General features: G+C 38.7%; 4 protein-coding genes across 4 annotated transcripts in view; 1 reads left to right on the forward strand and 3 right to left on the reverse strand.

The window, feature by feature from the left end:
* Positions 1-3,757, reverse strand: part of LOC120774051 (ras guanine nucleotide exchange factor P) — a 46,726-nt gene extending 42,969 nt beyond the window's left edge. Inside the window, exon 1 of the mRNA XM_040103356.1 lies at positions 3,658-3,757. Coding sequence (XP_039959290.1) covers positions 3,658-3,739 — 82 coding nt within the window. The 5' untranslated portion in view covers positions 3,740-3,757. The remainder of the gene's footprint in view (positions 1-3,657) is intronic.
* The window catches only part of LOC120773520, a 50,074-nt gene extending 41,042 nt beyond the window's left edge, over positions 1-9,032 (reverse strand). Inside the window, exon 1 of the mRNA XM_040102477.1 lies at positions 8,761-9,032. Coding sequence (XP_039958411.1) covers positions 8,775-9,032 — 258 coding nt within the window. The 3' untranslated portion in view covers positions 8,761-8,774. The remainder of the gene's footprint in view (positions 1-8,760) is intronic.
* On the reverse strand, positions 3,734-4,198 carry LOC120774053. The gene has a single exon (XM_040103357.1). It carries the CDS (start codon positions 3,996-3,998, stop codon positions 3,753-3,755), a length of 246 nt encoding a protein of 81 aa, XP_039959291.1. The 5' UTR covers positions 3,999-4,198; the 3' UTR covers positions 3,734-3,752.
* Positions 6,488-12,151, forward strand: LOC120774050 (synaptic vesicle glycoprotein 2B). Its single transcript, XM_040103352.1, has 5 exons — positions 6,488-6,858; positions 9,197-9,709; positions 9,786-10,209; positions 11,117-11,343; positions 11,422-12,151. Exons 1-5 carry the CDS (start codon positions 6,834-6,836, stop codon positions 11,778-11,780), a joined length of 1,548 nt encoding a protein of 515 aa, XP_039959286.1. The 5' UTR covers positions 6,488-6,833; the 3' UTR covers positions 11,781-12,151.
* The last annotated feature ends 2,241 nt before the right edge of the window (positions 12,152-14,392 follow it).

Here is a 14,392-nt window from a genome sequence, read left to right on the forward strand (position 1 = left end):
GTAGCATTTTGTTATCATCGTTAGAGTATATACATTGAATCACAAAGGACTAGTAGTCCACGTGCGATCTTTGATCAGAAATCTACCTACATTGAACCACACTGAAACCACTCTTATATAGCGAAGAAATATTGAAAATGCGTTCCTCAATAATATTTAAAACTGCACTCTGTAACACTTTTATGCTCTTGCAACATGTTGCCACAAAATATACAAGATGCGATCTAAAGTAAACACGGCTTTTTGAATCTAGCGCCCCTGGAGGCGCCATCTATATGTCGACTGGTGCGTTAGAATCTGCTATCTTTATCGATTCTACAGTGAGACATCCATGACACTTTCATCGATTGGAAATGAAATTATTGCGTTTTAAGTGTCAGAATGTTAGTGTTATCGGTGCGAAAATGAGCTTCGAACAACGAGCCAACATTAAATTATACCCTGAACAGGGTATATTAAGTTTTTCACGAAGTTTGTAACACCCACAAGGAACCGCCGGATATCTAATAAAGTATATATGTATATAAATGATCAGTATGTTGAACTGAGTCGATTTAGCCATTTCCGTTTGTCTGTCTGACCGTCGGAACGTCTGTCTGTCCATCTGTCCGTCCGTCTGTCTGTATATATGCGTTTGGAATTTTGCAAATGTCATTTTCTCTGCAAGAAGCTGCGCATTTGTCGGAACTGCCGATATTGGACCACTATAGCATATAGCTGCTATACAAACCGAACGATCAGAATCAAGGGCTTGTATGGAAAACTTTCGCGTTTGACGTGGTATCTTCACGACATTTGACCTGAAATACTGCTTAAGGTAATAACATAATCTCCGAAAAAATTGTTCAGATTGGATTACTATAGCATATAGCTTCCATACAAACTGTACACATAGTTACTAAAAGAAATGCACCTGTGAAGGGTATATTAGCTTCAGTGCAGCCGAAGTTAACGATTTTTCTGGTTTTGTTTTAAAATTGGTAAAACTTTTACCGAAACGTTTCAATTAATGAAACAAGTTTATGGTGCTGATTGCCTATCCCGTAGCAGAGTGCACGAGTGGTTTCAACGTTCATCATGTGGGCCAATCAAAATTCGTGATCACCGGAAATTCCATCGAAACTGTGCGTGAATTCATAAAAAATCAGCCGAAATCATCATTGAAATACATGGAGATGCAATTGAACATCTCCAAACAATCGATTTATCGCATTTTGATCGCACATTTGGGCTTACGAAAGGTGTTTGCACGGTTTGTTCCGCACAAATTGACTAACGAGCAAAAATTGCTCTCATCGATCGACGCTTGTGACCGTTTATTTGACCAAAAATCACATTTTAACTATTAACCACTCTCCGTATTCACATGATATATCACCGTGCGACTTCTTTCTTTTCGGAAAAATGCATTTGCCCATGAAAGGAAAGCGTTGTGCAGACGTAGAGGCCATTCAAAAGGTTTGCACCGGCATACTGGCGGCCATACCAACGAACGAGCTAAAACACTCGTTCGACATGCTTTTGGACCATGCAAAAAGCTGTATTGAAGCAGAAGGAGACTCTTTCGAATAAAATAAATTGATTTTGTCGAAAAACCATTTGTTCTGTTTTTGTTTTATTTAAAGTCCTGTTTATTTTGGAACGCAGCTTGTAGTAGTTTTGTTCACCTAACAGTGGTTTGTATTACCTAAACCTCAAGTGAGATATAGGGTTTTAGATGTAGTATATATATAAATTATCAAATGATGAGAAGATGAGACGAGTTGAAAGCCGAGGGCTTGTCCATCTGTTCATGCGATAATTTGATTTTACTTTAGTATTTATTTTTATTAATATATCTTAATCAACCAAAGTGGCGATCACTTCGTAGATGGGTACATTTGGATAATTGCCATGTCCACAAAACGATATAAATCGAAAGCCTATAAAATGCCATAACTAAGCCATACATTAGGATATAGAACTATAATTCGGAACAGAGGATCGCAATAGAATAGAGCAGCTATGGGTTGAAATTTTTAAAAATTGGATCGCACAGTCTAATTGCAGGAGAAGGCTTAATAGGAGCCGGAGTTAAAAATTCGGCCTGCAACCACGCCTACATCTCTTATAACACAGTTCTAAATTTCAGCTGATGCTTTAACTTTCCAGTATACAAATCAGGAAGCAATTAATATAATATAACGAGTTGAAACTTTGCAAAAATCATGCTTCTGAAGGATATCGCCTTACGACCAAAAATTGCGAACCTAAAATGTTGCAGATTCTAGATATCGAATATGTACCTGTGAAGGGTATACCAAAAATGTTGAATATTCTAGATATCGAATATGTAACCGTAGTAGACTTTTTACCGAAAATACTGGTCAATATGTTAGATATATGACTGATTCTGATTTTAGTATGTCTTTATGTTAAAAATGGGTTGAATGCCTTAGCATCCAATTACCTAATACAAAGATTTTCCAACTTCTGCTTGACTTTATAACTCATAACTACTGTGATCAAATTGAAAGGTGAATTTTGTCCACCTTATCTCCTTCAAAGTTATCCCCTTGCACTGTAATACACTTATGCCAACGTATTTTCCAAACATTATAGCACTTGGAAAAATCCTCCGTCGTGATGACCATCAGAGTCTTCTACGATTCAGCTTTTATATCTTCAATTGAGTTAAAACGGTGCCCTCGGAGTGGTCATGTGAATTTACTGAATAGCCAGACGTTACACGAAGGAAAATCAGGCGAATGCGTTGGTTGCGGCGCGATATTAGTTGAAAATGTGGCGAAACGATCACGAATAACCAATGCAGTATGAGATGGTGCAATATCCCACTTTTTTGTTCAATAAATTCAGACATAGTAAGAATCGAAAAATTCGCTTTTAGAGCCTCACAAAACAATGCGTATCTCAAATACTACTAAATGTTTTGACGTGAAATTTAACATAGATATCACTAACAGTACTACCAACTTATAGAAAAAAAATGTACCGATTTGAAAAACACGCGAATTATAAATTAAAAATTCACCTTTCAATTTGATCACAGTAGTATGTCAATATGTGGGTTATTTTTATTAAATAGATTGACCTCTATTTTTTAATGGTGCATCTCTAAGCCTAAAATGGATAAAAACAGGTGCAAACCTGCCCAAGCACCCGTTGTGTATTATCATGATTTTCAAACATCCGGTTGACTTTACTCCGTTACTTCACCGGCTACGGTCCTTGTAAGTTTCAAGAGTATAAAATATTCGGTTACATCCGAGCCTTTCCTTAGTTGTTTTTAATTTGAGATTAGATTCTTGTCATTAACTTGCATATTTCAGGTTGTAAGAAAATTTTAAACAAAAACACTTTTTCATAAAACACATAAACAATAAGAACTTTTGTAGTTTTCAGCGCAGGTATAAGGACAGTCCATTTTTAAGAGGAGTGTTTTATAAATAAATATTTTGAAAATTAAAATTATTGTGATATGCAGAACTTCACTTTTATTTTGAATGAGTTTTTAATGAGCAACAATTTATGCTGAAGCGCAGTATTATGTGAAGTATTTCGCATTAGCAAAATTGGCCAAATACTCTACAATTTTGTATACAGAATTTCCTTACATATTCTTAAATTACAAAAAAAAAACAGAGTTGCCATACTCACCAAGGTCGTCTACTGGGATATCACACTTAACATTAGAAACTCTCCATTCGTAATTCGTATCAATCATACACTCCCCCCACATCTACGAGCACTCCTTAGCCCACATGATGCGCATGTTTGTACTCCGGCAGCGGTGGCATACGCGAATCCCAAATAAACAAATAGTACATGGCTAATGTCATGCCCAAGCCACTTATGCCCGCCATGTATATAAACAAGGAGATTAGTCGGAAGGTTTTCGTTTCGAAGAAACTGTCAGATTTCGGCACACTGATTTCTTCATCTTTATTTGCGCCGTTGGCAGCGGCGGCAGCGGCAGCACCTGCAGGTGCGAGTGACATCGTCTTCGTAATTAATTACAATCGAATTAGAGAAAGTAAGCACAGTAAGTAAGAGAAGCAGCAGCAGAGGACAAAAAGCGCAGAAGACTTTCTGTAAAACTTTCCTATGCGTTAAGACTTCGTATGTTGTGTTGTTTTTGCGTTTTGTCTGGCTTTCGGTATGACCGTCTTCTAACCACTCGCGTCGACGGCAATTCTAAGTCTCAAGTGTAACTAAAATGACTCGCAAGAAAATTTGTTGTACGAGGCTTTTCTTTCGTCCCAATGTCTGCCACAATGGCTAGTTGTGGAGTAAATATGGGCGTACGTGTTGGTATGTGCGTGTGTCTGTATGTATGTTTTTGCGGTTTGGTCTACTAATTGTTTATTGCCATTACTTAGTAGGCGTAAGTATTGGCGCGATTTCGGTCTCTTCAAGTTGGCATTTCGCAATCTGCACTTGCTCTTATGTCTGTATGTCTGCAAATGTGTAGTTATGCCACTTCGGTATGTATGTGTGCGTGTGTTAGGTATGTTACAACGGTTTCGCATATTTCACTTATGCATTTCGCTTCTTATTCTTTTGCACACTTCGCTTGTTTCGAGGCGCTAATTAGTTGCAGGCGTTCTCACATACATATATAAGTACTTAAATGCCCTGTAGGAACATTTTGCGGAAAAGTAAATTTCTTTTGAGTTTCTGTAAAAACATATTACTCTACACATGTAGGGCCCAGGAAACGAGTTGTTTCGACGAGGTCGGACCATAAAGAGAGGGGAGTCAGATGTGTAGTGTTAGCAGAGCATGCAAAGAGGCAGTTAGTGTCATGCGGGGACTTCTTAACACTTCATAACAGCCGGTTCAACGTTACCGGAATTGAACCGGATTTTGTCCGGTCTGTACTTTGGAGATATAACCTCGTTTGGATCAGTAAGTTTTAAATTAAGATTTTCATCACTGAAGTAAGACCTTACAGCAGGGTTGCTCCGTATCCTCCTGGCTCCTGCTGGTATTGAGTCCAACCCGGCCCGGAGGAATCTTTCTGCTGTGTCTGCGCCAAAAGGCTTTATCCAAACTCCACCTCGGTTAGGTGTAATACATACATGCAATGGATAAATTTTAAGACCTGCTCAGGCCTGACACACAAGAAGTCACGTGGCCCCAAGCCGCCAACGCACTACTGCAACCTTTGTCTCTACGGCTGTGCAATCTGCACCAAACTCGCGCACAGAGCCGCCAACAGAGTGGCCAAAAAAGGCCCTCTACGGTTCGTAGGAGCTCAAACAAGCAGCACGATTCCCATTCTGATCAGTCCCCTCCAATCGAACATTACATCTCGTCTAATGGTCATTTGAGATTAAGTGGTGTTTTGCCATTCAGATAGTTATTTATTTACTACAACTAAGACTTTCTCCTTTCTAAAATTATTTATTTATTGCATGTGTTTCCCGAGAGAGCTGAACCACCTGATCAAAGATGACCCGGACTAATAGCCTCCTTTTTAGTATGCTTATAAGCCTCGGATGGAATGGTCTTTAGGGGTTTCCGTTACCATACATTTTGTCGGGCTTAGCTTTTTAAGCACCATTCGTTAGATTTTCGAACAGTTTCTATGTCATATTCATAAGCCCATGTCGCGTCATGGTTATGATATTTTTGGTAAGTGATGATTTTGATAAGGTCCTTGGCTGCCTTGTTAAGCTACTTTTTTGCGACCTCTTCTCGACCTCGTATTACACTCCATACCAAAAAATTAACCAAAATTTTGTTGAACCGATCCATAAAAGATGTTAAGATCCTCCATTATCTCGCTGATGCTCTCAGGATGCACGGTTTCATGAACTTTTTCGATGTTACCGTTATTAGTAGAGGTGGAAGGATGAATCGCAAGAAACCTCACATGAATTTTGAAAAATAGTGAACCAATCCATTAAAAAAATTTGCGTTACGGTTAGCGTGCACAGTTTAAAGGTACCGGTCCGTGTCAAATTTGATCAGAAGGTATAAAGTGTTCATCTACTGTAATGTCACATATATAATAACAATAATGGGTGAGAACACTTGCAGGCGTACTATAACTCAACAACAAAATCTCTGTGAACTGAAGATGTTCGAAGTATTCTACTGAAAACTACTAAGAAAGTTTAATTATTACTCACATCCAAAGAAGGTAGAGATAACAAAAACTATTGATTTAAATGAGAAATCGCTTATATAGTAGATTATTCACTCTTAACATTCGTTACTACCCAATTAAACCTGTATACCTTAAAAAATAGGAGGAACTTAGGAACTGGTCTATTTATATACGCTGCCACTCAACATTTTCCTACAGGTCTCTTCTAAACATATGTCAGCATGGTACAACATTGTGGTATTTTCTCGTGTTCCTTTGGTTCTACAAGCAAATAATAGAAATTCGTACAAATTTATTTTCGTATAATATATTTAGTTTGCGCCCAGCTGTCGCTTAATTTTCATTTTATTACCATCGTGTGCGGTGAATTGAATGGCACCGACAAAAGATTCATAAGAAAACATAAGTGCAAAATCATACTTAGAAGGTTTCTCTTTTAATTTATGGCGAAAAATATTAGCGGCCGACATTACATGTAACTAATGGCTCGTATAATTTAATGTCGCCTTTGTTTTTATTAGCAACTAATGAGATTTCCGAATAATATTATTGGTCTTGGCAAATGAGTGTTAACTTAGAAGCGGCGCTACAAGTTTATATATTAATTAAATAAAATTTGCGGTGTGTCTAATATTTTCTGTGTAAAAAGTGAGGTTATACGACTTCGAGTTGATGTAACGGCGCTTGCTTCTTCACAAGTGGTTCTAAATGGTTCTAAATGGAAAGTATCGGTTTAATAAGCTGTAAGTAAATTTATTTTGAATTTTTGTATATTTTTTATGTTAAAGAAAGTAATCAGTGCGACGAAAACCTGAACAACAACAAGACGATTGATAAAGCTTTAAAAGTTGAAGAAAATATTAAATAGCCATGCTCACTTTCCGAAAGAAATTAGAACATGCCTGACCACCCTGTGACCCCTGAACCCATTTTGGGTGCTTCGTAACGGCCTCTTCAGGTTCCCGAGGACCTGTTTAACCAAAATTTGGTAATATCAATTTACTATTCAAATATTTTTATATAACCTAGTAACTATATTGGCCGGTTCAAGATGTTACAAACAACCGTTATTGGAATGGAACTATTTAACTATCTGCAACATTTTGCGGTGGTGTCAAAGCTCAACTAATGAGACAAGGTTTTCTTAGCCGAATATTTGAATAAGGATTAAATAAATTCAGGCTTACACTTTGGTTGCAGTTCCGGTAGAACTCTTTTCTAGCCGGCTATATAAAAGCTAGAAGGGAGTTAGTATAATACAACAACGATCCCCTAATGATACTTTATGCAAAGGTTTTGCAAAACGTCGGACCGAGTAAGGAAAATATATTTGCTGTTGCTTAAATGGCAAAAAATATTACCGAGTTGACAGTGCTTGACCAAAGAAGAATCCGGATCCTCTTCGGTTACGTCAACCCGATTGTCGAGGTAACAGAATATATTGTACACATCGCAAAATAATTTCTAGTCTAACCTCGCCTAGAAATTCTAAGAGCAACATAGAATAATCTATGCAGTACTCAGCCCAAAGTTAAAACCAAAAAAACCTTTTCGACAGAAAATAACGGGTGATCCAGGTAGAGGAACTTTTATTCAATAGTCTTTTTTTGATAGATCACGAGTGAGTAGTGAAAAGTTGTTATGTTAATTTTGTTCAGTATTGTTTGGTATTTCATCATGGAAAGACTTACGCTTGAACAAAGTTTACAAATCGTTTAACTTTATTACGAAAATTCACCTTCCTTAAAGAATGTGTGAGCCAAGCTCAACTTATGGTCAACATAATGGGCCTACTGAGCAACACAATCACCCTTATTGAGACCTGACATTCTTAATTGGATACTATTCGACCGAATAGACAACGTCCAGCACTCAGTGAAGAAAATATAGCAGCCGTAGCTGAGAGTGTACACGAAGACCATGGTGAGTCGCTTTGGCGACGTACGCAGCAACTCGGACTGACGTTTGGAACGACTTGGCACATTTTATATGTCGAGATCGAAAATTTAAAGCGTACAAAATACAGCTAGTGCAGGAACTGAAGCCATTCGACCTTCCCAAGCGACAAAGCTTAGCTCTATGAACTCTTGACAAGTTCCAAGAAGATCCGATGCTGTTTTGTTCAATGGGTATGTAAATAAGCAAAAAAAAACACAGTCAAGAGTCGCCATTTCATCCAGAAAAAACAACGGTTTGCTGTGATTTGTGAGCCGGTGGAATCATTGGTCCATATTCCTTCAAAAATGATGCCGGTAAGAACGAATCGTCAATGGCGACCGTTATCGCACAATGATAACCGACTTTTTGATGTCTGAAATTGAAGATCGTGATCTTGGCGACATTTGGTTCAACAAGACGGCACCACTTCTCACACATCGCATCAACCAATGGATTTATTGAAAGAACACTTCGGTGAATAAATAATTTCACGTTCTGGGCCCGTCGAATGGTCAACATTGGAAAGAGATAATCTTCAAAAAAAAAAAAAAAAATGCCAAAGAATGTTCTTTCGAATGATAATAAACATTCTCGATTGAATTTGAAGTTTCTGTGTTTTTTCTTTAAAAAGGTAGATAACCTCGAAATGGATCACCCTTTTTAACCGCAAAAAGGTAGCACACTAATACTTTCTTTACTCGTCTTACCTTCAGAAGTGCTCTTATGTATACGACTGGACCTTTTGCACCGGTTTGCCGTCTATAGATATAGGAAACTTCAAATGTATGTCAGGCATAGTTGAGTCGAAGAAAAGTAAATAGTATAGCGATAAAAACATGCCTAGACCACTTATACCGCCGAGATATAGAAACAAAGAAAACCAACGGAATATTTTCGTTTCGTAGAAACTCGTAGCTGATGTATTCTCCTCCGACTCATCCTGATCGCTTGCGGTTGCGCTTGCAGACCCGTTATTCATTACCACAACAAAGTTCACGTACTAATGGGCCAGGGAAAAAGCTGACAACAGTTTTTAACTCGAAACCTTTTAGTTTTCATAAGCAAAATTTTAGCATAAATTAAACTGTAAACAAGACATCTGGATTGACAAATACCCTTTGATTATTTTTATGCGCATTGCAGGCAAAGAAAAACATGACAAATCACAAGTGGCTTCACACACCTTCGAGGAAGCGCTCACGTTGACAGGTGTCGGCCGCTTCCATTATGCATTGACGCTAATTTGTGGCATTTGCTTCATGGCAGTGATGGCCGAAACGATGGGTGTCAGCATGGTAATGCCTATGATAAAATGCGATCTGGCGGCGACACAAGCCGAGCAGGGCCTGCTCGCATCGGCAGGTTACTTTGGCGTTGTGATGAGTTCGCATATAATGGGTTTTCTGGCCGACACATGCGGTCGTGTGCGTACGCTGCGCTACTCGTTGGTCTTGGCCACCGCAGCGACAATCATCTCGGCCTTCTCCGTCAACACTTGGATGTTGATCGCATTCCGTTTCCTCAATGGCTTCTTCATTTCGGGCTGTCAGGCGTGTGTCTTCAGCTTATGCGGCGAGTATCATAGCAACAGAACGCGTGTACGCTATGTGACGCTCATGTCGATCTTTCTGCCGTTTGCGCTGATGTTTATGCCAGGTAAGAGTGGAGTGTGCGAAATTGAGTTATAATTTGTGTGCAAAAATTTAAATTATTTTTTTTTATTCTTTTGTAGGCATGGCTATTCTTATTCTGCCAATGAAACTGGATTTCGTCATATTGGGCCTGAAATTCGCTTCGTGGCGTGTCTTCTTTCTCTTCAACACAGTGTTGTCCATTGGGGGCTTGATAGGTCTTGCCACATTAACCGAAACCCCGAAGTACTTGTTGGTGCATGGGCAACACGATGCTTCTCTGGATATACTGCGTCGAATTTATGCTAAAAATACCGGCGATAAAGCAGATAATTTCCCGGTGAAGAGTATTGTTCTGCAGACGGGTGGCGCTGATCTGTCCAATGTGCATGGCGTTAAGGATGCGCTGAAAATTATCTGGAATCAGACAATACCGCTATTTTATAAAGAGCGCATTTTGCACACATTTAATATTTGCTTTTCACTCTTTTCGGTTTACGGCATATCTCAGGGGTTATTCATGTGGTGAGTAATATTTATGTATGTATGAAGGTTCGGAGTTTTCCATAATGCTTTTCAAATTTTCAAAACTAAGCAGAAATTGTTGTTGTATTCTTGTTGTTGTTGTTCATGGAAATTAAACAGAATTTTCATATGGGATTGAAGTCAGAGACCGACACATATTCTATAAATATTTTTTCGATTTTTGTTGCGATTCCGACAATAGAGCCTATGAAGCACTATCGAATAAAATTTTGAGACCGTATAAATCAGAGCTATGCTCTGTTAACCTCAGGTTAGGGTTATGTTAGGTTAGATGGCTGATCTCTAAGCATAGTGGGGTTTGAACTTAGTCTGTTATATACAGTCCTTTGTGAAGCCAGACGAAAAACTCATGCAGTTGGTTATCAGCTACCGGCTAAACGCTCTGAACCCAACACAATTCGGCTTAAGTGTTTTATTTCTATTTCCCCTATTTGTTGTTGAGTATGAGATCCAAGATGTTTGGGCCTTGATCTGGAAAAAGCGGGTCATTAGAGGAGAAAGTGCTGAGTTCAATCTTTCTACATGAAGTCCGATCGGACAGTGTCCAGTTAAAACACCTATAATCATTGAAATGTGAATCTTGCTGAGAGTGAAGTGTTCTCCTTTTACGATTTACCTTGAGCCAGAAGGAGCTTGCGACTGATATAAGTTGACCAACGTTTGCTGAGCTGGTCTGAGATCCAACAGTTTAATAGTGAACCAGTAAAAGCCAGCGAAGCTCATGTCCTTTTTTATTCCACAGTTATTGAGACCAAGATCTAGGATAGTGTCTTAGAGTTTTCTGCTCTGGTCTGGTATATTGACAGTATAATTATGGAAGAAAACACATACTATGATATAGTATTCGGTTTAATTAAAAATGATGCTTTTCTCATTGATTATTTAGGTTCCCTACAGTACTCAATGACCTCATCGCCAAAAATGGTCAGGATCTCAAGGTATGCGATGTCATTGGTAGTATGGATGTGACAACACCGGCGGCGAGCAATGATTGCAGCAACGCCTTGGACACGTTCATGTTCGAAGTGCTGATAATGATCGGTGCCGCTTTTACTGTGGTTTTCTTAATATTTTCCTACACCATCGATATAGTTGGCAAGGTTAATTTGTTGGGTGAGTGTTGTCAATTGTACATACAACTATGTTTTATGAAATATATTTAATTTCTTCTTTTATTTTCTATTTAACTAGTGATTTGGCTCATGGTGTCCGTCGTTTGTGCGGCTGTAATACATTGGATATCGGACTTTGCCGCCACTGTGATCGTTTTAACACTACTCATGAGTGTTGGAAATTGTGGTGGCATCATTGCCACTATTTCCATTGAGTTCTATCCGACAGAGATCAACGCTATGGGCATGTGCTTTGCCATGATGATTGGGCGTCTGGGTTCCGTGGCCGGTGGCAATATCATTGGCATGTTCCTATTTAATTATTGCGACATTTTATTTTGGGTGATTGTGGCATACGTTGTGGTACTAGTCGCTTTGGCCACCGTATTGCCGGAGCGGAAACGTGAGCGCGCGGTGAAAAATGATTTAGAAAAATGAAGTAGTCATATTATATTCCATAGATAACGTATCTGTGGTTTGACTACTTCCATTTGCGCTTAAGTATTAATAAAATAGTTGCGTTCCTCATCATATTTTGAGCGAAAGAATCACTTAAAATCAAAAGTTAATCGAAAGACTCATCGAATTGTACAAATACTGTTAATTTTAGCTGAAATATATTTCTACCAGATATGTAAATGCATATGGGATTATATAAATATGAATTGCTTTCATTCAGTAAAACTCGACCTTAGGACAGACATGCTAATGGTTATCCGAGTTTTATTACTAGTATTAGATTTTAGTGTTAATAAATTTGTAATTTTTGTTTTCAATTACATACAAAAAAAAATTTAGTTTTAAAAATATTTGAAGTATTCTGATTAAAAATCAAAGGGTGAGTCAAATTTACTAAAGTACTGTGATGTAAGTTTAAATAATTTAAGCGATTAAGAGCAATTGAGCAAATAAGGAACTAAATGCATAAATCTTTGAACAATGACAAGCTGGCCTACATTGCACAAATAAGATGAAAAAAAGGCTGCGGCGACTAGCAGAAGGTTTTGAGACCGGAGCATGCTCTAGTAGAACTTCCAGAGGTGATCTGGTAACTGATGCCCAGAGCACGATTCCCCAATCGATGACGATGGAGTGGACGTTCCGGCAAAACTAATACGGCTGTGTAGTTTTTTCTGATGTTGAGCGACACCAAAAGCTCCGTTAGGATCGGGAAGGACGTCTACGAGCCGTTCGATACCAAACGAGGTTTCAGATAAGGCGACTCCCTATCCTGCGACATCTATCTATTGAGAAAATAATATAAGGCTACAGCTGCTGGCACACGCAGGTGATATATTGATATCATTGGCATTAATATCCGCGCCGTTAGTTCTGCTTTCTCCAGGTAAAGTAGTGAACGAGGGCAAAACGAAATATCTCCTGTCATCAAACAAACACTCGTTTCATTCGCGACTTGGTCCCACGTCACTTTTGGCAGTCATAACGTCGAAGTCGTAATTAATTTCGTCTATTTTGAAATCAGCATTAACATCAACAGCAACGTCAGCCTCGAAATGCAACGCAGGAAAACAGGTGCTACTTCAGAGCTCTGAGAGTATTCGACTAGGGGGAGTAGAGAAAGACCTCCTCTTCGTTGGAACGACCAAGTAGAGAAGGGTCTGGCTACACTTGAAATCTCCAATTGGCGGAAGGAAGAACGATTGGCGCGCTGTTGTAAACTCGGCTATAACCGCGTAAGAAGTGACAACGCCAGTAAAAAAGATGAAAGAAAGATGAGATTTCGTACTAAAAAACTATTCAGACACTCCCGCCAAAGATGGAAGAAAATACTCCATAGTTTAGAGTTTTTTTTCGATAAAGGTAAAAACGCAAGCCAGGTGGTTAAAGTATGAATGATTTAAATGGTTGTGATACTGTAACAACCAATCACTTGTCACTCTGTTTATTTGATTACGTATCGGTTAGTTTAATGTTAAAGAGGCAGCAAGTTATGGAAGGCCTTAATTAAAAGGAATTATAGAAACTATCGATAAGAGAAAAGAAATCGTTGGGTCCGACTGTCACGTAGGCACTCGTTTGCCAGGAGCTAAACATCGCTTAAAAAACTATTTGAAACCATTTTAAAAAAAGCTGGATACAAAAAGAACTCGCAAAAACAAAACCTCATGGACCGAATTTTGAGAACGGGCTTCAGGGTTTTTGATGGGATCGGCAGGGTAGGTTCTTTAATGAGCTGTTCCCCTAAAACCATACTCTTAATTTAATAATGTATGTTTTTTACTACACCTCATATGTGAGTCACGGGAACATTGACTTCAGAAACACATTTATATATAATTTCTTTAAGACAACTCAGAAAAATATCGATAATTTCGGTATAAAGAAAATCCTTAACTTAGAGATCCTCATATTCTGTGTATGATGTTAGTAAAAGCATGCAAAGACATTATAGATCAAGATAATACTCGCTGGAAAAAAATTTAGCGACATTATAGAGGTAAACCTGGACTCAAACCTATCCCTTCTTACTACAAAAATGATATCGAAAAGTTGGCACAGCACTAAACACTATATATCAAACATCTGAAGCATAGCGCACAAAAGACGCCATTCCAATCACATTACTGGTGGGCTTACTTCATAATTAAAGTATCATAAAGAAATATGATCTCAGTTACGGTAATTCTGACTGATTGATGAGCCCGATACAAAGAGAGCAGTTTTGAAACCCTCCAGGCACTACTGAAGGTACTAATCCGTGAGCACAGCTCTGGAGAGAGACGAAACCATTAGGACTAGAAGACACAGGGCATCTAACGAAAGACAAGAAAGCGCTGTTAGGCCATGCCGTTCACATGAAATTTGATGCTTCGGTGAAAAGCTCCTTCGATTCGAGACTCACTGGTGGACAACGGAATCAAGAGCGCCTCCGCATGCAATGGACGACCAAGTGCATACGTTAGGTTAGCTTCGGTTAGTCGGGAAGGCAAATAAGCCACGCATATATCAGTTTTGGTGCTTTGCGATACCAGACGGAGTTCAGTTACTAGGTCCATGAGGAGTATTCATCCTTTTGGATGCTTGACGCG

Source organism: Bactrocera tryoni, chromosome 4, assembly GCF_016617805.1.
Source record: "Bactrocera tryoni isolate S06 chromosome 4, CSIRO_BtryS06_freeze2, whole genome shotgun sequence".
Taxonomy (NCBI): Eukaryota; Metazoa; Arthropoda; class Insecta; order Diptera; family Tephritidae; genus Bactrocera; species Bactrocera tryoni.

Bases quoted from the DNA above. Each gene is read 5' to 3' on its own strand.
- LOC120774053 (XM_040103357.1), bottom strand. From the start codon at position 3,998: ATGTCACTCGCACCTGCAGGTGCTGCCGCTGCCGCCGCTGCCAACGGC.
- LOC120774050 (XM_040103352.1), top strand. From the start codon at position 6,834: ATGGAAAGTATCGGTTTAATAAGCT. The intron at 6,859-9,196 runs GTAAGTAAATTT...TGCGCATTGCAG, and splicing joins AAGTATCGGTTTAATAAGCT to GCAAAGAAAAACATGACAAA. The intron at 9,710-9,785 runs GTAAGAGTGGAG...ATTCTTTTGTAG, and splicing joins TGCGCTGATGTTTATGCCAG to GCATGGCTATTCTTATTCTG.